This window comes from Panicum virgatum, chromosome 8N (genome assembly GCF_016808335.1).
Source record: "Panicum virgatum strain AP13 chromosome 8N, P.virgatum_v5, whole genome shotgun sequence".
In the NCBI taxonomy this organism is placed as follows: domain Eukaryota; kingdom Viridiplantae; phylum Streptophyta; class Magnoliopsida; order Poales; family Poaceae; genus Panicum; species Panicum virgatum.
Window position 1 is genome coordinate 49,278,355 of NC_053152.1, and position 20,738 is coordinate 49,299,092.

At 45.8% G+C, this 20,738-nt stretch overlaps 1 protein-coding gene across 1 annotated transcript; it reads left to right on the top strand.

The window, feature by feature from the left end:
- Positions 1–1,721: 1,721 nt before the first annotated feature.
- LOC120685594 lies at positions 1,722–7,309 on the top strand. Its single transcript, XM_039967598.1, has 3 exons — positions 1,722–1,862; positions 3,122–3,252; positions 5,053–7,309. The coding sequence occupies exons 2-3, from the start codon at positions 3,200–3,202 to the stop codon at positions 7,184–7,186; spliced, it is 2,187 nt and encodes a 728-aa protein (XP_039823532.1). The 5' UTR covers positions 1,722–1,862; positions 3,122–3,199; the 3' UTR covers positions 7,187–7,309.
- The last annotated feature ends 13,429 nt before the right edge of the window (positions 7,310–20,738 follow it).

Below are 20,738 nucleotides of genomic sequence, written 5' to 3' on the forward strand. Positions count from 1 at the left end.
AGAAAGGTTAAATTAGATGAGTTCTGCAGAAATCAGTAGCACCGGATGAACCGATGCTATGCCGTCGGTCTAACCAATGAGCACCGGATGAACCGATGCTAGGTCGTTGGTGCATTGTGCAGCGTAGGTGCCAGGCCAAGTGGAGAAAGCCAAGTGGCTCCAGACGAACCGACGGTGCCAAAAAGAGGCATTGGAGCATCCACCGGAAGATTGACCAGAGACGATGTCAAGCGCGCTGAAGCAAAGCATTCAGCACCGGATGATCTGACACACCATCGGACTAATGCGTCGGTGTAATGACATCAGCACTGCAGGAAGCTAAGAAGGAAAAGATCAGGATCGGTTGAACCGACGTGGCATCGGAGCAACGCACTGGTTTAACCAGTGACTACTACATCAGCCGACAGAAAGCACAACGGCTAGTTTCGGGCGCAGAGTGACCGGATGAACCGACGCCCTACAGTCGGATGTTCCGACGCCTTCGCAGAAAAGCTATTAACAGCTAGTAATGGCTCTCTCGAGTTGGTGGTATATATATATATACCATCCCCCGGCCATTTCAAGGTTGCTGGAGTCCAAGTGAAGTCCTAGACACATCTAAGAACACATCCAAGCCATCCAAGAGCATAGTGATCATATCCTTAGTCCTTAGCACATATTTGGGAGTGTAAGTGCTAGGTTTAGCTCCTAAATGAGTGAGAGAGCAAGGTGTGCCACCTTGTGAGCTGATTCTAGAGTGAACCACAAGAAGATCTCGGTGAGCCGGCCTCCTTGGAGTCTTAATGACTCGCTGGCATGTCAATGACCCTCCGACTTGGTGTGGAGCGGCGTCAACAACTTTGTGAGGGGGACGTGGAGACCCCCACCTTCTTGGTGAAGTTCCTTAGTGGAAATCGGGATCAAGATGACTGTGGTGACTCGGTGTCCCCGGAAGAGACTTGATTGCCGAGAAGCAATACTCTTTGTGAGTGCTTCAACAATGTGGATGTAGGTTTGTCTTTGTGGATAACCGAACCATGGGATAAATCTTCGTGTCGAGAGTTTGCTTCCACTCATCCCGCCTTTATGTTTCCGCATTTCATATTAGCAATTTTTGTATGCCTTCACTTTCATAGAGTAGTATCTTGATAGGATTGGCTATAGGTTGCTAAACTCTTTTTGGGATGGGAGTTTCACACTGAAGAACCGTAGTTGCACATTTAGATAGTTTGTTTTAGTTTAAATATTGTGCAAACTAGTTGGAGCCATAGGTTAAGATTTTTAGTTGCCTATTTCACCCCCTCCCCCTCTTAGGCTAGAGCACCCGATCCGCTTTTCACACAGTCACACAAACACAAATATGCCTCTAACACATATTAACAAACTTAACTGTTAAAACACTTATATATATGTAAAATGTGAGGACTTGAATTTAAACTTTGTCAAGGCATCACCTCACCTATCTTCCAAGCAAAGCATAAAGTGGAGGAGGACCAGGTAAAATGTGAGGACTTGAATTTAAACTTTGTCAAGGCAATACCTCACCTATCTTCCAAGCAAAGCATAAAGTGGAGGAGGACCAGCTTTATGTCCTGAGGGTTGCGAGGACACTGCAAGCATAGATGCAAGAGGACCACCTGTTTTGCGCAAGCTTTGGGAGCGAGCACGAACGTACAATAGTAGGGTGGCCATATAAATTCCTCCATGGATAGCCTTTGCGCATACCCGTGTGCCCACTCCATCTCACTCAGAAGTCCGGAGAATGAAGCCGACATCCGTCCGGTGAGTGGCGGTGCCAAGCCTCCCGTTCACGTCGACGTCTCGAACGGTGACTCGTGACGGCTAGCTCGGCTGGACCGGGTGGAGGTGGCAGCACTATAGGCGTAAGTTGGAGTCGGTTAAATTTCATAAATATTTTTTGTGATAGCATCTACAAGAGTTTTGCACTCAACCAGCCAATATTACGGAGTTGTTATGCCATAGAGGCTTAAACCAAAGCGAAGGGACTAAAAGTGACAAGACACAAAAAAAATGCTAAAACTAAGGGCAATGCCTATTCATAAGTATTCATCCATTTCTTATGAAGATCTCCATGACATTCGTCTTCAAGGTGCAGCAAGCTCGTTTCTGTCTCTCCCGAACCTCCTCCGATCCTTTTCTAGCAGTGCCCAAAACCTCGTCCAGACTTTTGATGATACAATGGTATATGACAAGTTGAATTATTTATACTAATCTATCAACCCATGCTGCTACATGGGCTAGTAATTTTAGGAAAAATAAGTATTAGAAGTTGTTGATTAATTTATGCCCATGGCTAATAATAAAAACTGTTTATTTTGCTTTTTCTTGTTTGTTCATATTTTAACAAAATAGTCACACAGATACTTTGCAATCTTTATCTAGTTGTGATAAGACTTTAATTACCAAGACCACTATATGCTTTCTCCACAAGGCGCCGCAACCAAAGTTTCCCTAGGAAATACAAAACAGCATAGGGCATGTGTTTCTTTCCTTATGTGTGCCTGAGGTAACCGTAGGGGTATGATCTTTCCCAACATTTTCTAATTCACTTCTAGGGAAACTTTTAAAACGTAGGGGAATTGGTGATTTCCAGTGGTATTACACCTTCATATCTGTTTGCCTGTGTTAAGTTGAAACAGTAGCATAAGTTCTGCGTTCAAAATGGAAGTCGATGTGCTCGTACCTTCATGTATAAACATATATGTGGTTTGTACGGTGAACGGTGATACACATCATGCATTACACCTTAGATGGTTTTTTCTATATTAACAGCAACGGAATTGAAATAGATAATATAGGCATACTTTGGGTTATTATATTAATAAAAAATGTCGGTAATTTATTTATAGACAAAATTAGGGAATTACGTTTTATTATCTTTTATAATGGAATATGCGGGTTATTAGATGAAGATATAGAGGTTAATTTAAATTATTTTTTATAATGGCATAGGACGTAGGTGGGTACTTATAAATTTAGGGGGTTGTTTTAGACTCTATTTTATAATGACAACTGTGATTAGTTTCATTTAGAAATCTCATCGGTTCCTAGCTAGCTCCTGCTTAATTAGTAGCAAATTTATGCTTTACATTAACCATTTCACCTCTGTTTTCTTTCTCAGCTACCAGCTGGCAACGAACTAAAGATGATAGTCCGCGAGCCCGTATAGGTTCTCAAGCGTGTGATTGCGCGAGTTGCCATGACAGTCGACATCCATGTCGATGGAGGCCAGAAGGCGAAAGAACTGCTCAGGTCCGGTACAGTATGGTAGTAAGCTTGCTAATAATGTATCATTTTTATTAAGGGGTCCTTCGGTTGCTTCTTTTTCTCCCAAATAATTTCTTTCACCCGTGCTGAAAAGGTTCCTAGTACCTCTCCGTCATCCTCCCTACCACCGGCGACCGCCATGCATGCTGACCACAACAACCTCATCGTTGCCCAAGCCCCGAGCCCCTTACCCTCCCCAGCCAGTAGCCCCCCATTGCCTGCAGCCACCAGTGCGACGGACAGCGCCCGACCCCGCACGTGCCACATGTGACTCCACTCTAAACTTGGCGGCGGAGAAAGCCCGCAACAGCAACCTCTTACCACCGTACCATTGATAGAAAAAAAAGGTTTCAACAGTAAATTTTTATTTTCACTATATATATATATATTTTTTCACAATCCTTTTGTTCTTTTACCTATGCATGCAACAGAAAGCGAATGAGAAAAGAGGGGTCATTTTTCTCTTAAAAGATAAACTCTAAAACCTCTGGAGTTTTTAGGCAAGTACCCGGATGTAAGGCATAATCTTTAAATTGGATATAGAAGCAACTTACATACTACTACCTCCTTTTTAAATATATGTTGCTGTTGATTTTGGACATGACGTTTGATCATTCGTCTTATTAAAAAATAGAATTGTCATTCATTTTATCATAACTTATTTTATTATAAAATTTACTTTATGCATAACTTATATTTTTGTACATTTACACAGTTTTTTAATAAGACGAATGGTCAAATGTTTGTCAGCGGGAAGGGAGTACACATTTGAGTCTCTCTTCCAAGCTTCCACATGAATCATTGTAATATATGTTAGAAAAATAAAAAAACCATAGAAATCCCAGGAAAAAAACATCTGGCTATCAATTAGTAGACCCCAATCATTGTTGATCTAATTTGCTTCTTAAATTATCCGCTATCCATTTCTGTAAAGAACTAGTCCCTAGTGCTCTTGCTGTGCATCTAAATTACCCACCTCCATCATTATAAATATTAAATACACGAGCGGCTCATAAACTTGTTCCTTAGTGCCACTTAGGTTCACGAACTTGCAAAATGCATTTCTAGCACTCTAAACTTGTCAAATGGTTCATGCCAGATCCATACCCCTTCATGGCCTTATTTTTGCTGATGTGGCAGCGCCAACATAGCTTCCATCATGTCTGGATGACAATTTTTTCGTCTGTTGGCCAAACAATTGTTCAAACCTTGAAATTTGGGATCGACAAATGAAAAACCGGAGAGTACTGATTTTTCTTTTATGAAGATAGGGGGGGGGGGGTCTAATTACCGAATTGCTTGGCCAACAAGCGGTAAAATTCGCGTCTAGACATAGTGGACGCTATGTTGGTACTGCCACATCAGTGAAAGCATGCCCACGAAGGGGTATGGACCTGCCATGAACCCCTTGGCAAGTTGAGAGTGTCAGAAATGCATTTTGCAAGTTCCTGGACTTAAGCGGTACAAGTTTAGGAGCCGCCAGTATATTTAACTCTATATAAAAAAAACCTAAACCTAAAGTACACGTGCATGCGAAAAGCTAGCGAGAGAGAGTGTGTCCAGTATTTGCAAATTAGAAAAATGTGAGCTTGAATGAAACTATTATTTATACATATGCCTTTCATACTTTAATTAAAGTCCCCAGGACGACCCAACAACCAACAATTTAACGAATATTGTTAGGCCATGTAGACATACTGTTAAGAACATACATACGTAAGACTCTACATCATATCCGCACCAATGCACGGCGCTTCCGCATTGATTCCTGTCGCGTTCGTGCAGCGTGTCCTCCGCACAGCAACTGTGGGAAAAATGGGAGCTGCAGTGCTTGGTCCTTGCCAGCTTCACCCTGCAGGCCTTCTTCCTGTTCGCCGCCAGCATCCGGCGGCGCAACAAGTCCGCTGTGCTCCGCATCCTGCTCTGGCTGGCGTACCTGTCCGCTGACTACGTGGCGGTCTTCGTCCTCGGGCACCTGACCCTGAAGATGGACGACCCGCAGCACCAGCTGGTGCTGCTGTGGGCGCCCGTGCTGCTGCTCCACTTGGGCGGCCAGGATACCATCACGGCCTTCTCCATGGAGGACAACGAGCTGTGGAAGCGCCACCTCCTGGGCCTCCTCACCCAGGTGGCGATGGCCGTGTACGTGGTGGCCAAGTCCTGGCGCAGCAGCAGCGACGGGCCCCTCGTCGCCACCGTCGCACTCATGTTCGTCTCCGGCACCGTCAAGTACGCCGAGCGGACGTGGGCGCTCAAGACGGCAACCTCCGACGCCATCAAAGACAGCCGCATGAACGACCTGTACGAAGCCATGAGGACGAGAGAGGCTGCCGCCAGTGGCAGCTCATCGTCGTCGTCCTCCTCGGCGGTCCGGATCCAGATGTACAACCAAGACATTGTTGGCCGTCAGAAATGGTGGCTCCAGGAGGAGTACGCCGACCTCGTGCAAGCGGCCGGTGACAGCTTCCCCAACTGCATGAACGCGCTGATGGACATCCCCGTCGCGCCATGGTTGCTGCCCCAGATATGGGGCATGATCGGAGAGATCCAGCGCCTCCGTGGACCGGCGACGCAAGCAGCAGGTGCAGGCGGCAGCAGGGAGGAGGTTGACGCGTTCCCGTCCAGGGCGTACAAGCTGGGCGAGATCCAACTCTCGCTCATGTACGACCACCTCTACACCAAGGTCGGCCTCCGGTACGCCCAGCGTTGGCCGGTCGTCGGCCTCGGCCTACCGCTCCTCACGCTCGCCACCACCTCGTCGGCTCTCGCGCTATTCGCGGCGGCGGCGACGAGGAAGAAGGATGGCGGCGCGTCGTACAGCGCCGTCGACGTCGCCGTCTCCTACGTCCTGCTGGGCGGCGCCGTGGCGCTGGAGGTGCTGTCCATACTGACCGTGACGCTGTCCTTCCGCTCCTACTGCTTCCTGCGGGACAAGCTTGGCGCCGGCGGCAGGCTCACGCCGGCGGTCTTCTGGCTGGTCAGGTCCCTGAGACCCTACGACAAGCCGCTGTGGTCGAACAAGTGGGCGCAGTACAACCTGCTCGCCGGATGCATCAGGGAGAAGCAAGCCGGCGTGTTCAAGAGGGCGATGCGTCGCGTCGGCCTGGTCGGGGACACCGAGCTCCGCCGCATCTCCGACGAGACCAAGGCGCTCATCTGCAACGAGCTGGACGACCAGAAGCGGCTGCCGAAGTTCAGCCACGCCCGGGGGACGGAGATCCTGTTGCTGAGCGGCCACGGCGAGGGCTCGCCGCTGCACAAGAGCATCGCCAAGGTGGACTTCTCCACAAGCGTCGTCATGTGGCACCTTGTCACCGACATTTGCTTCTTCTTTGGTGGCAAGCCGCCGGGCATGGACGACGGCGGCGGCCGACACGCGGCTCTGGCCCGGGAGGTCTCCAGCTACCTCATGGACCTCGTCATGGAACGGCGCGTGCTGATCAGCAGCGAGGGACACGTCGCGCACCGCAAGGCCCGCGACGAGGTGAAGCAGATCCTGGCGCGGCACGAGGGGGCAAAGGTACTCGACGCGGGCGACGCCGACGCCATGAGGAAGTTGCTGGAGGCCGGCGTGCCAATGATCTCGGACCCCGCCGAGCGGGGCGCGGCGCCGGAGGGGGTGGACATGGTGTTCGCGAGCAACTCGTACGAGACCATGCGGCCGGTGCTGCCCCGCGCGTGGAGGCTCGCGCAGCTTCTGCTACAGAAAGGCCGAGGCGCGGCGGAGACAGGAGGCGGCGCTCCGCCGTGGGAGATAATCGCGTCGGTCTGGGTGGAGATGCTCTTCCACCTCGCCACGAGGTGTGAGGCCGGCTTCCACGCCAAGAATCTCAGTACCGGCGGCGAGTTCATCACACATGTCAGGTTCCTGCTCCTCAATCGGGGGATCGGCTGGAACTTCATCCTTGGGCGAGCTTGACGACCTTGGTGCGGCCTGCCTTCATGCGCGCAGCTGATAACCAAGAATCTACTCCCTCCGTTCCAAATTATAAGTTATTCAAACTTTCTTAATTATAAAATCAAAGTATCTTAATTTGACTTAGTTTTTATAATAAAGTACCAATATTTATGATACCAACTAAATACCAATAGATTCTTTCTTAAATATATTTTTATAGTATATCTATTCGGTGTTATAAATCTTTATAATCATCTCTATAATTTTGGTCAAATATAAAATGGTTTGACTCTCCAAGAAAGTTGGAATGACTTACAATTTGGAACATGTGACACCTCAGGTGTCAGTACAATTAAACACAATAACTGTACCTTACTTAAACTTAAAAGAAAAATGTAGGAAATTAATTCAAAGAGAAGGGATCAAATAAAAGTCAAAGTATACAAAAGAAATTAAAAGAGAAAGAAAAAGGAGTGAAAAGCTACTCAAATTTCAATTCAAAAATATGCACAAAATTTTAGTTGGCTCATGAGAGGTACTTCAATTGACATGTGCTCGATTGAACTTCAGCCAAAAATCAATCAAAAACAGAATAAAACCAAAGCCCTTTTGTGCAAGTTTGCAAATTTACAAATAGTTCAAAATGTGAGTTTCAAATGAAAATTTGCATAACACGAAAGTTGTAGATCTTGAAAAGTGATGCAAAATTGGTATTCAACACTTTTTCATTTGAGCCCTCTAAATAGGAGATATTTTTAGTTTACCGAGAGGTCCCTGAATTTTCAGAACACAGAAAGGCCCTCACCTTCATCTCTCCTCCCGGTGCTCTGTTTCGCCACGGTGGCTTGGTGCCCGCCGAGCAGCCACGCAGACACGGCCGCGCTGGTCTGGTCTTGTTGCCACTGAGACGCCGCCGCACGCCTCGACGGCCCGAGGTCGTCACCCAATGGCATGACAGGTCCTCGTTCCGGTGGAGCGAAGACCTTGCCGGCGTGGCTTCGGACGAGGCCTCGCCGGTCGCCGGGAGGCCGCAGATGCCATCCTGCTGATTCGTGGCTTACCCGCTCACGGACGTAACACACGGATGCGGCACGGGTGCCCCTGGCGCTCTGGCGATCGACCATAACAACCCCGACTCGCCGGCGTACTGGAACAGCAACTCATGAGGGAAGTATGCCACTGCTCGGTTGTCAAGTTAACAGCAACTCTCTGTCATCTGCGAGAGAACTCTCCGCTCGAATTGCAGTGTTGCCACTTGCACTTAAGGCAAAGGCATCCACAGAATCCCCAGAACAGCAGATGACACGATTCAGGCATTCAGACATTTTATTTCGTGCTTGACCATCCCAAGAGAGACGATTGGAATATACAGTAATCCCAACGACGACAGTGAGCATCAGGACCATGCTCTTCCTCTGGTTAGGGCATGCCATGTCGGGCGACCTGGACTTGACGCTACGAGATTGCTGGTTTGGGACCGGGAAACGCGAGCTCGCCCGCGCTATTTGCCCGTCTGCGGGATTAGTCGGCCGTGTTGATCGGGTTGGATTCTTCTGAAAACAGTTTGTGTTCTGGAACTCAGGGGGGCTGAGAATATGCATAGCAAAGTGTGCCTATCTATGTACATTGAAACATCTTCTGGGGCCTGACTGGTCAGACCATGTCAAATTGGGCGACCGGACCTGAGTGCCATAGATGGCCGGATTGGGACCAAGAATTGTGAGTCTACTCATCGTATCTAATGATGATCAACGAAACTAATCGGCCGTGTTATTGGAGTTGGACCTGCAAGCAATCGCTGAATTGTCCGTCCACCTGCTTTATTTTTTCTTCAGAAAGTTTGTTCTTTCTCTGGGGGTTCCCTTATTTGTTCAATTTGATTGAAATTGGTGAATATTTTGTTTGGGAGCACCTCAACAATATATAGGTGATGATCTGGTTATGCAGACTGATTTGATTTATATAACATAAACATAATGACTACAAATATTGTTTTCTGAAACTCAGGGGGAACAGAAAAGGAAAGTCCAGGAGAAGACAGGAGATATCTATCAAAGATTGTCAATGAAGCTTGACAGGCTTTCAGATGTAATGGATGAGAACTCGAGGTTGCTTAAGCAAGTGGAGGCTCAGATGAAAGAAAACAAGAAGTAAGCAAGCTATTGTTCTGTTTGACACATATATGCAAATTTTGTTATTGTTCTAGTCGCCCTAACTACCATTTCTTTGACCTGCAGGCATGCTGGAGTGATAGATTTGACTCCGTGGCTTGTGTCCTCTTTGGTGTTCTTTTTCCTCTACAACTATATGCAGGGCTGATAAAGGAGTGGGAAATGACAGGTGCAAGTAAAACCTGTTTTCGTGTTCATCTGTAAGAAATGTGTTTCTTTGACATTCAATGGCCATTGCGAGGTTTCATAGAGCAAACTACTCCACTGCGATGTGCTGAATGTTATCAGAATTAGTTTGAACTTATCGTATTAGTTAATCGATAGTCTCGATATGATCGGAGCATTGGTTGCGCACATAGATGCTAATGTTTTTCGTTTTCTGAAAACAGGAGTTAAGTAATGGTACCAAGCTATATTCTCCCCTAGAATTTTTGGAGCGTTTAGTGACAGCTACATGTGTTTTTCTCCCTCAATACTTACTGCGTGTGTTTCTTCTTTTCTAATGGAACACCAACGTGCCTCTTAAGCAATGCTAAAACTGATACTGGGTGTTGAGCAGCACAATTGATACAGTGCTTGGGCATGGTAAACTCTGACGCCTGTTTCTTCAGAATCTTTGGAGTGTGATAATGCTGTGGTAGCTCGTCCTCCTTTCGGACACCCATGCTCCTCGCATGTTCTCAATTTTATTTTTGTGTTTGCTGCCTGCAATTGTCACCTAATCACACAAGTCAGCTTACTGACCAGATAATCGTCCATTCCAATGATGCCTAGAGCAAATCACTGGACACAAACCGGCTCCTCTCTTGCCTTGCTTTGGGACGTGTCGGCTTCTTGACCGTCAGAGCCCACTGCTATACAGATAAAGGAATGCTCCTCTTGTCAAGCAGCCACGATGATCCAAGCTAGCGTTATTTTGTTACTAACTAGCTTAACGTAAATGGATATGAAGAGCAATATTTTGCTACAGAGCAAAATGTTTAATCCGATGGAATCAACAAATCCTCTTATCAAAAGAGAATTTACGCATGGGACATGTTGGTCAAGTCAGGGCTGTTGGCACAAATAAAAAGAACTTATGGTTCATGACGCCAGAGTTAAAACAAGATAAGACATCGACGAAGATGATGGAAAAAGTAAGAGTGCACCGGGGAAAAGATTGGGCCTTTTGGGGGCCTTAGACTCCAAAATTCATTATTGTTATTATGCCATTTTATATAACATAGGTTTTGTAACGAACATGGCACCATTAATGCCATTTCGAGTGATTTTGGTGATCGAATGACAACACAATCAATGGGACTAATGCTTTTGTTAAGTGAATATTTCTAGATCCCAGGGATGAAGTAAAAAGGTCATACAAAGCAATACATGAAGAAAGAACTCAAAGAAACACCGAATTGGATGAGTTCTGCAGAAAACAACAGCACAGGAAGAACCGATGCCTGTAGCATCGGTGCATCCGATGGTTGTCGGAAGTTCCGACGCCCTGGCATCGGTGCAAGTCTGAGCACCAAATGGAGATCAAGCGAAGACCAAGTCAAGACTGCCAGGTCACCGGTTGAACCGACGGCGTAAAGCTAGGCATCGGTGCAATGACGTCAGCAGAAGTGGGAGGTCCAACGGCTAGTCCTGGCGTTGTGTGTGACCGGTTTGACCGACGCCCTATGCATCGGTTCAACCGGTGGTCCCTGGAGGCACTGCAACTGTGTCAGGAAGCCAACGGCTATTTCAGTTGTTGTGAGTGCCCGGAAGTTCCGACATCCCTACACCGGAAGTTCCGATGCCTACGCAGAAAACTAGCCAATGGCTAGTAATGGCTCTCTTGAGTTGGTAGCCTATATATATGCCTCACCCCGGCCATTTGAAGATTGCTGGAGTCTCAAGACATCTCATACACATCCAAGAACACCTCCAAGCCATCCAATAGCATAAAGATTAAATCCTTAGTCCTTAGCACAATCTTTGTGAGTATTAGTGCTAGGTTAGCTCTTGAGTGAGTGATCAAGCAAGGATTAGATCCTTGTGCTGTGGTTCTAGAGTGAACCAACATTGTATCTTGGTGCGCCGGCCATCCTTGGAGCTTTGGTAGCTCGCCGGCAAGTCAACGACCCTCCAGCTTGGTGTGGAGCGGCATCGACGACATTGTGCGGGGGACGGAGACCCATCCTTCATGGGCAATCTACCTTAGTGAAGATCGGGATCAAGGTGACCGTGATTGTATTCACGGAAGAGACTTGATTGTCGGGAAGTGATACTCTTCGTGAGTGCTTCAACAACGTGGACGTAGGGGCGCCTTTGTGGCAATCCGAACCACGGGATAAATCCTCATGTCGAGAGTTCGCTTCATCTCATCCCTCTCTTTAAGCTTCCGCATTTCATATTGCAACTTGTGTGCCTTTACTTTCTTATTGTAGTATCTTGCTAGGATTGGCTATAGGTTGCAAAACTCTTTTGGGATGAGGGTTTCACACTAAGGTGAATCGTAGTTGCATATCTAGATAGCTTGTTTTAGTTTAAGTTTTGTGCAAACTAGTTGGAGCCATAGGTTAAGGTTTTGTTTGTGCCTAATTCACCCCCTCCCCCTCTTAGGCTAGAGCACCCGATCGCTTTCAATTGGTATCAGAGTCGGGACTCACTTCTCTCACAAAGAAAGCCAATTCCATTGGCAAATTTGTGTTTACCGGCTCATTAGATTGGTAGGCTTCACCGCTTAGTGAGTTAGCTCTTAGGGGGAAAGGATGGATCCTTTTAGACCCGCTCCACGGTTCGATGGCACGGGCTTCCAACGATGGAAGGTTTTGATGCAAGCCCATCTCCAAGCGACAGGGCTAAATGTCTGGAGAGTTGTGAGTGAAGGTGTAAAAAACAATGGTCAACAAGAGAAGCAATATGATGTTACCGCTAAATGCATAATCTTATCTTCTCTTAGTGACAATGTGTTCAATCGGGTTTATTGTCACACCCTGAAATTTTTGGATTTCAGGATGTGATTAAAATTAAAAATAAATAAACAATTTTCTCATAGTTTTAAAATTTTCTCAACATTTATTTTTCTTTACAGGGAATTTAGTAAAAAAACAAAATAATTGGTTGTCTTCAAAAATAATTGAGGTTGTTTTGTTTGTGTTGCATTCATGCTGAACTGCATTGTTTTATTGCTTGTTGTTCAATTTGAATTTGAATTCTTTGAATTTGAGTTTGAATTGAATTGTTTGAATCAGTTTCAAAAATGCAAAGCTGTTTCTTTTTCCTCTTCTTGTTTTCAGCCCAAAGCCCCCCCTCTCTCTCTTTTCCTTCCCATGCGAGCCCAGCCCAACTTCAGCCCAACTCCCTCCCCCGCTCGGCCCAACCCAGCCGGCCCAGTTGCTCCCGCCAGCCCGTTTCGCCTCCCCCTCCTCTCACGCCACCGACTGGTGGGGACCGCCTGTCGGGGCCGTCTTCCCCGCATCGTGCTCGGGTGGGACTCCGCCGAGTCCGCCTCGACCCTGCGCCGCCGCGGCTTGCGTGGCCCGCACGCCAAGGCGCCCGTGCCCCCCTATATAAAGCGCCGTCGCGCGCCCCCTGGAACCCCAACCCGAGCCGCAGCCGCCGCCAGTTCAAGTAAAGCCAACCCAGTCAACCCTAGGATGTTTTACAAAAGAGACCCTCGGTTTATTCAAAACCAACCCGCTGTCCTGCTCTGTTCAAAAATAATTCTGTTTAAGTCCTTTTATTTGCAGAAACCACCCTGCATTTTTACAAAATAGAACCCGCCATCCTTAGAGCATAGTTTTTCTAGCTAGCCCTCGAGTTTAGGGTTTATTTATGTTTTAGCCCCTGGTTTCTTCAGATCTAGCCCCTAGAAGCTCTGTTTCTTTACAAATAAACCCTTGAAACCCCGTTTTAGCTCTGTTTTCTGTGTTTCTTGCGCTCTCATAACCATAGCAGCGAGCTCTATCCTTTAGTATGCTCTTTTAAAGCCTTTCTTTTGTTCTAGTGTATTGTTCTTAGATGTATCTTGTTGTTTGCTTTGTATGTTTGCCCATGATTGCTACGGGTAGAAGGATCGCTATTTGAAGATTGAAGATCAGGAATCCCAAGTGAGCAAGAGCTGAAGAGCAGTAGGAGTAGCTTTTCGTTGGTGAAAGGCAAGTGACCCTAACCATCTTTCTATCTATGCTTATTTATAAGAGTATTGTGAATTAATTGGAACATGGAGAACCACCCAAGAAAACAGTACAACCACAATACTACATGGCTCTGGTCTTGGCTGATTAATTAGAGACTCTAGCTAGTGACAATCTTACCGAAAGGGAAAGAGGGGATGCATCGATGGGGTATAGCTCGGTCCTCTTGGGGCAATTGGTAATGTTTAATGGTCCTTTGGCAAGGTACCACCTCATTAGGACAGTGTTATGACCACTTTGACTTGAAACCTTAGCGGATTGTTACATGTTAGGGAATCTTTGTAAAGGCCTCGTAGCGTCCCTATGCAATCACACCTCGGAAGTGTGGTATTGTGCCTAGCTAGCACATTGCGTGGTTGGGTTCAAAGTTCTTCGGAACTTTTACGCGAATTGTGGTGAAAGTGTACAACCTCTGCAGAGTTAAAACTAACCGGTTAGCCATGCTCACGGTCAAGAGCGGCTTGGACCCTCACATGATTAATAAACTTAAAGATGGATATAAATCACATTCTGGTTATTTCTTGTGGCCTTGCTGAGTACAAACTATAAGTGTACTCACCCTTGCTTACTGCTGCTCAGAAGGAGAAAGTTGTGGTGAAGTCTTTTGAAGATGTTGCTGACTTCTAGGCGTACGTAACCCCCAGTCGATTGCCTGTGAAGTTTGAAGCCTTCGTTTCCAGGATAAGCTGTATAACTCTGATAGCCTTTTATTTTTTTTAGTTCTCTTTTTCGTGATACTGTTACTGATTATTCACTTATAATGTCTCTATATGTATGAAACTTGATCCTGGCATACATATAGTTATGCATTCGGTTTTGTTCTTAAAACCGGGTGTGACATTTATTCTTGTGAAAATGCTAAAACGCTATGGAAGACTATCATTGAGAACCATGAGGGCACGTAGGATGTTGCCAACGAAAGATATCATGTTCTCATTGATAAGCTTAATAGCTTTAAGCAACTTGATGATGAGAATGCCGAATCTATGTACTTACGTTTGAACACTCTTGTGAATGAGATTAATTCTTTAGGTGTGAAGGAAATTGAAGATTTGGAACTCATTCGCAAGATCCTTCACTCACTCCGAAGGCCGGACTATGATTTGGTGACTACAATTCTATATGAGAAAGAGCTCGACACAATGACACCAAATCAAGTCCTCAACAAGGTGATCGCCCATGAGCTACGCAATGACATCAAGGCAAAAGTGCCATCTTCTTCACCAACACATAGTGCACTTGCATGCAAACATCTCAAGATGTTGAAGAAGATGGCCATCAAAAGTAGCTCAAGTGATGAGGAAGAAGAGGATGCAAGAAGCTCCTCAAATGATGAAAAAGAGCCAATGAACCCCAACCTCTACAAGCAAGTAAAGAAGATGAACAAATGCTTGAAGGAAATCAATTCAATGGGGTATATGGTCTTCCTCAAAGATGGGCCTCACCATCAACTTATGAAGGTTGAGAATAAGTTCAAGAAGAACAAGCAAAAGAAGGAGAAGAAGCCCAAGCATGAATCATTTGCCATATTTGGTGAATGGGTTAGCGGTGGTGAAGAATCAAGTTCAAGTGATGAATCAAACAAGAAATTCACAACCCGCATGGGATCATCATCCAACACTTGCTTTATGGCCAAAGGTATGGATAGCGATGTAAGTGATGATGACTCCGACTCTCCTTCAATTGATGAACTTCTTGACCTTGTTCATGAGCACCAAAAAGTCATTAAGAAGCAATCAAAAGAAATTAAAAACCTTAATGCTCTCAAAGATCTAAATGTTTCTCTTGCTACAAATTTTGAAGATTTGATGTGCAAATTCAAATTGCTTAGCAAGGAGCATGAAGAGCTAAAATTAAAATTTGAGAGCATTAATGATACTAATGACTCTCTGGAAATGGAGCAAACTATCCCTTGTGCAATTCCAATCTCTAGGATAGATGCTTCAACTTCTTGCATTGATTTAATTGATGAATCTTGCTCTAACCCTTGCAATGAGAAATGCAATGAGAATGTTGTTGTAGAATCAGGTGATGATCTCATTGCCAAGGAGAATGATGAGCTCAAGCATGAAATGGAAAGGCTCATGAAGGACTTTGTATAGATTGAAGGGCAAAGGCATAGAGAGCAATGTCCAATCTTCTCAAGATAACCGTGAAGACATGGTGAAGAAGCTTGAGAAGGGGTCCACCGTGACTTGCTCTAAGTGCCACAAAGAAGGCCACAAGTCCAACAAGTGTCCTCAACTCAATAAGAAGCTTCCGGATGAGAAGAACAAGAAGAAGCTCACAATCAAGAGTTCCCTCATCTACACCAAGCCCAACTGGAGGAACAAAAGCAATAGCACCTCCTATGTGCTCTAAGTGCTTTTATTAAGTGAACATTTCTAGATCCCAGGGATGAAGTAAAAAGGTCATACAAAGCAATACACGAAGAAAGAACTCAAAGAAACACCGAATTGGATGAGTTCTGCAGAAAACAGCAGCACCGGAAGAACCGATGCCTGTAGCAGCGGTGCATCCGATGGTTGTCGAAAGTTCTGACGCCCTGGCATCGGTGCAAGTCTGAGTACCAAATGGAGATCAAGCGAAGACCAAGTCAAGACTGCCAGGTCACCGGTGCATTGGATGTACTATGTTCCAGAGACGATGTCAAAGCACATAGGAGCCAAGCCTTCAGCACCGGTTCAACCGATGGTGCATCGGAGCATGGCGTCGGTGCAATGACGTCAGCAGAAGTGGGAGGTCCAACGGCTAGTCCTGGCGCTATGTGTGACCGGTTTGACCGACGCCCTATGCATCGGTTCAACTGGTGGTCCCTGGAGGCACTGCAACTGTGTCAGGAAGCCAATGGCTATTTCAGTTGCTGTGAGTGACCGGAAGTTCCGACGTCCCTACACCAAAAGTTCTGATGCCTACGCAGAAAACTAGCCAACGGCTAGTAACGGCTCTCTTGAGTTGGCAGCCTATATATATGCCTCACCCCGGCCATTTGAAGATTGCTGGAGTCTCAAGACATCTCATACACATCCAAGAACACCTCCAAGCCATCAAAGAGCATAAAGATCAAATCCTTAGTCCTTAGCACAAGCTTTGTGAGAGTTAGTGCTTGGTTAGCTCTTGAGTGAGTGATCAAGCAAGGATTAGATCCTTGTTCTGTGGTGCTAGAGTGAACCAACATTGTATCTTGGTGCGCCGGCCATCCTTGGAGCTTTGGTGGCTCGCCGGCAAGTCAACGACCCTCTGGCTTGGTGTGGAGTGGCGTCGACGACATTGTGCGGGGGATGGAGACCCCTCCTTTGTGGGCAATCTCCCTTAGTGAAGATCGGGATCAAGGTGACCGTGGTTGTGTTCACGGAAGAGACTTGATTGCCGGGAAGTGATACTCTTCGTGAGTGCTTCAACAACGTGGACGTAGGGGCGCCTTTGTGGCAATCCGAACCATGGGATAAATCCTCGTGTCGAGAGTTCGCTTCCTCTCATCCCTCTCTTTAAGCTTCCACATTTCATATTGCAACTTGTGTGCCTTTACTTTCTTAGTGTAGTATCTTGTTAGGATTGGCTATAGGTTGCAAAACTCTTTTAGGATGAGGGTTTCACACTAAGGTGAACCGTAGTTGCACATCTAGATAGCTTATTTTAGTTTAAGTTTTGTGCAAACTAGTTGGAGCCATAGGTTAAGGTTTTGTTTGTGCCTAATTCACCCCCTCCCTCTCTTAGGCTAGAGCACCCGATCGCTTTCAGGTTTCGAGGATGAAGGACATGCCATTTTGGGGTCAGCGAAAGACTGTAAACCCTAGGTTTTGGAGTCTAGTTATTTCTCATTTTGTTAATTTTCACATGTTGCTGATGTGTATGTTTTCAAGATCAGGACGAATGACAAAGATAGGTACATCATTATAAGGTTTTCAAGAGGCACAAGTGTGGAACCATAATGGGCAAGTGCTTCACCTTGATCAATTGGAAACTGAAGAAATATCGTATGTCCTTTTCCTACTGATAAAAAGGTGTTTTTGTTACCTATTACCATTTCACTTGAATCAAACTTCCAACATCACTACTAATAACTAATTAAAGGTCCAAATACTTCACGCCCGAGCAGTGGCGGATCCAAGAGTTGGATTTAGGGGGGGCTTATTTCTTCTTCTTCTTCCTACTCCCTCCTCTCTTTTTCTTTTTCTTCTTCCTCCTCCTCTTTATCCATGACTGAAAAATGTTGGGGGGGGGGGGGGGTGGTGCGGGGGCTCCATGGGATTAATGGGATAGGGGGGCTCCAGCACCCCCTGCCCCACGGTGGGCTAATAATATTTCACATGCGACCAAGAAAGTTCTATATAACATTTGATATGGAATAGTACGTAATAGCTAATAATATAATATTTTGATAAGGACTAATATAATAATAAAATTCACCTATTCCTCCACTATAAGAGCAAGAAGAATTAGTGACTTAAGCCTATCATCTCTTGTAGATTTTTTTAGGTGCTACTTTGCTAACTTTATGTTTTTATTGTGGTGAAAATCTAATTAAACTTTTACTGCATGTTGGGGATTGCCCCCTGCGAAGGAGGCCACACCCGAAGATTAGGTCTCTCGGCCAGAGGTTGACCAAAGGTCCCCCGAGGGCTAACCAAATGCCAAAGTGCCTTGCCTTTTGTTGTGCAGAAACATCGACGCAAGGGGGATAGGTCTCCACCAAAGCCTGCCTAAGGATGGTAGACTCCCAATTTTCCAAGGAACCTTCGGGTCTCGACAGCAGGCCGAAGGTTGAACAGCGAAGATCCGTCTCGTGCTTGTCAGCAAAAAAACCGTGGCTGCAGAATGATGATCGAAGGTCGGGGGCCGAAGGTCGAGCTGAAGGCTGCATGAAAAGCATGATCTCGGGAAAGAGTGGACAAATCTCTAGATCTCCGGAAATGACGGAAGGGTAATTAGGGAATGATGTAATAAGATGGGGGGGTATAAATAGCACCTCTGTCAACACTGGAACGGATTGAATCTTTTTGGCATTGCAATACAATTTACTGTTGTGCCACTTCCTTAGGTTCTTAACCTTCGTCTATTTCCTCTTTCTGTTCCGGAATCACAACTTCGATCCAAACACTGCACTTTACTTTTGTTGCTTGCAGACCAATATATATATTATCGAAGAACACACAATAAAGCTAGTAGTACTTTATATCCCCAAATACAAAAAGAAACTTAGCTGCAAAATTTTACAGTTGGTGACTTTGAAACCAAAAGCATGATCATCGAATGGTGGTGAATTTGGAACCAAAAACAAGTTAATGGAGTGGTGTATTTGAAAGAGACAACAATAAAGATCCCGATTTCACTAGGAGAATCAAATTAAGAGGGAGTAACAAATGGATCGGTATTACATCAAATTAACCTGCACACATAATGGGTGACCAGCCATTGGCAAATACTGAAACATGAAAAGATGAAATGGATCACACTGTATATTCAGAGAACAATACGGAGAGAAACAACTAGTGGGGTCTGAAAATTAAAGTTGCACACAACTGTGCTAGGAATGGTCGGCCACACTAGGGAAGAGTGTGTTGGCGCCGATTTAGGGCCAACACACGAACGCGCTAGATCGTGCGGCGCGAGGAGGGGCTCCTTGCAGCACCTCCTATGCAAACCGGTCAGACCGGTTTCACCGGAAAGCCGGTGAAGGTCCGACGAACGCTCGCCCGAGAGGGACCTTGTCGGGGCAAGCGCATGTAGAGTTGCCCTAGGCTCGGCAGACCAGCTAGGGTGTCCTCCAACGCCATGGAGACGAAGGAAGAACAGCATGTCGAGGTTGGAAGAGCTAAGGTTTGGTTAAAAGGTAAAGATAATGAAAAGTAGTAAATTGATTTGTGTTTGATCGATTGGATGTCCTCAATCGGCCGTGGCCCTTTATATTTATAGGTTGGGGAGGTCTTGCTCCGCAAGAAATTAAAGTTCTTTATAGATCTAAAACATATGAATTAACTTAATTACATTCGGACTCTGCTTGCACCGGTCAGACCGGTCGGTCCGGAGTTTCCGGCCTCGTACCCGGAGAATCCGGACTGATGTTCGGACGTCCGAACATTCGTCTGGAGTATTCGGCCTTATGTCATGTTCGGACGTCCGAACATTCGTCTGGAGTATCCGGCCTTATGTCCAGAGTATCCGGATTCCTTGATCTGGCTACCAATTTTGGTCATCAACATATGCCCCCCTATTTTTTGGCAATGCTTGCATGCCAGAAAATAATCTTCTAGACCAAAGTTATCTAAGGGCGATGATGAATAATACATCGGCCATATATTTGTGCTAAGGGCGATAAAATTTATCGGCCATAAATTGCTCTACTTCAAGTTGATGTTGAAGCAACTTGCTTTGGCCTCCATACCTGCTTAGTAGTCGCTAACCTTGCTGATATTACCTTCACCGGTTGCTCCATTAACTCTTGCTTGCACATTCGTTGCAGCCTTCTTTTTTGAGTATGAGATAAGCCTGAGGGACACCACCTTGGTTGTAAGTATTTTGAATTTTGTTTCACATTCTTCTCACCCTCCTTGCTGCAATCAGGATCCTTTCTGACCAGATTATGGCTAGCAACAATCGATCTTTGTGATGAGTAACCACTTAGATGTATAGGAGGATATTGAATAATATATGACTGCATACGCATCCTACTATAATCCAAAGGTGTATAATAGCAAGGATACGACCAAAACCATGGAGCAACCGGTTCACCAAATGAATATGGCGCAGCAGCATGATTACCTTTACACGGATGATAATTCGATTGCTCACGATGCCCCGGCGATGGCTTCGTATCCTTAGCTTCACTTGATTGCCTCTTCTGTTTTTGAGTGATTCCTTTCTTCTCATATTTGGCCAGGAGTTCTTCAAAACTCGGCCTTCCCTTCTTCTTGTTTCTGGGATTTTTTTGCAAAATTCCTAGAGAGACCGGTCAAACCAGTTTTGAGACCGGTTAGACCGGTCTTTGTAGACCTGGCGCCTGCCTTTTGTTCTTGCCCCCAGCCGAACTTTTTTCTTGTTCAACTATATCACTTGAAGCAAGATTGTTACCGGGGACAATTTGATCAATAGGAGTAACCGATGTTTCTTCAACGGTCGGCTTTTCTTTATCTTGTGTCAAATCTGGATTTTTTTGACTTGCAACGATCATTATTGGTAGGTGATGGTTTGCTAAATGCCGGGTTCCTATAGGTAATGTAATTTGGACACAAA

Excerpts from the sequence above, each read along its gene's own strand:
- LOC120685594 (XM_039967598.1), top strand. The coding sequence starts at position 3,200 with ATGACAGTCGACATCCATGTCGATGGAGGCCAGAAGGCGAAAGAACTG. Across the intron at positions 3,253-5,052 it reads AAGGCGAAAGAACTGCTCAG|CGTGTCCTCCGCACAGCAAC; the intron begins GTCCGGTACAGT and ends GCGTTCGTGCAG.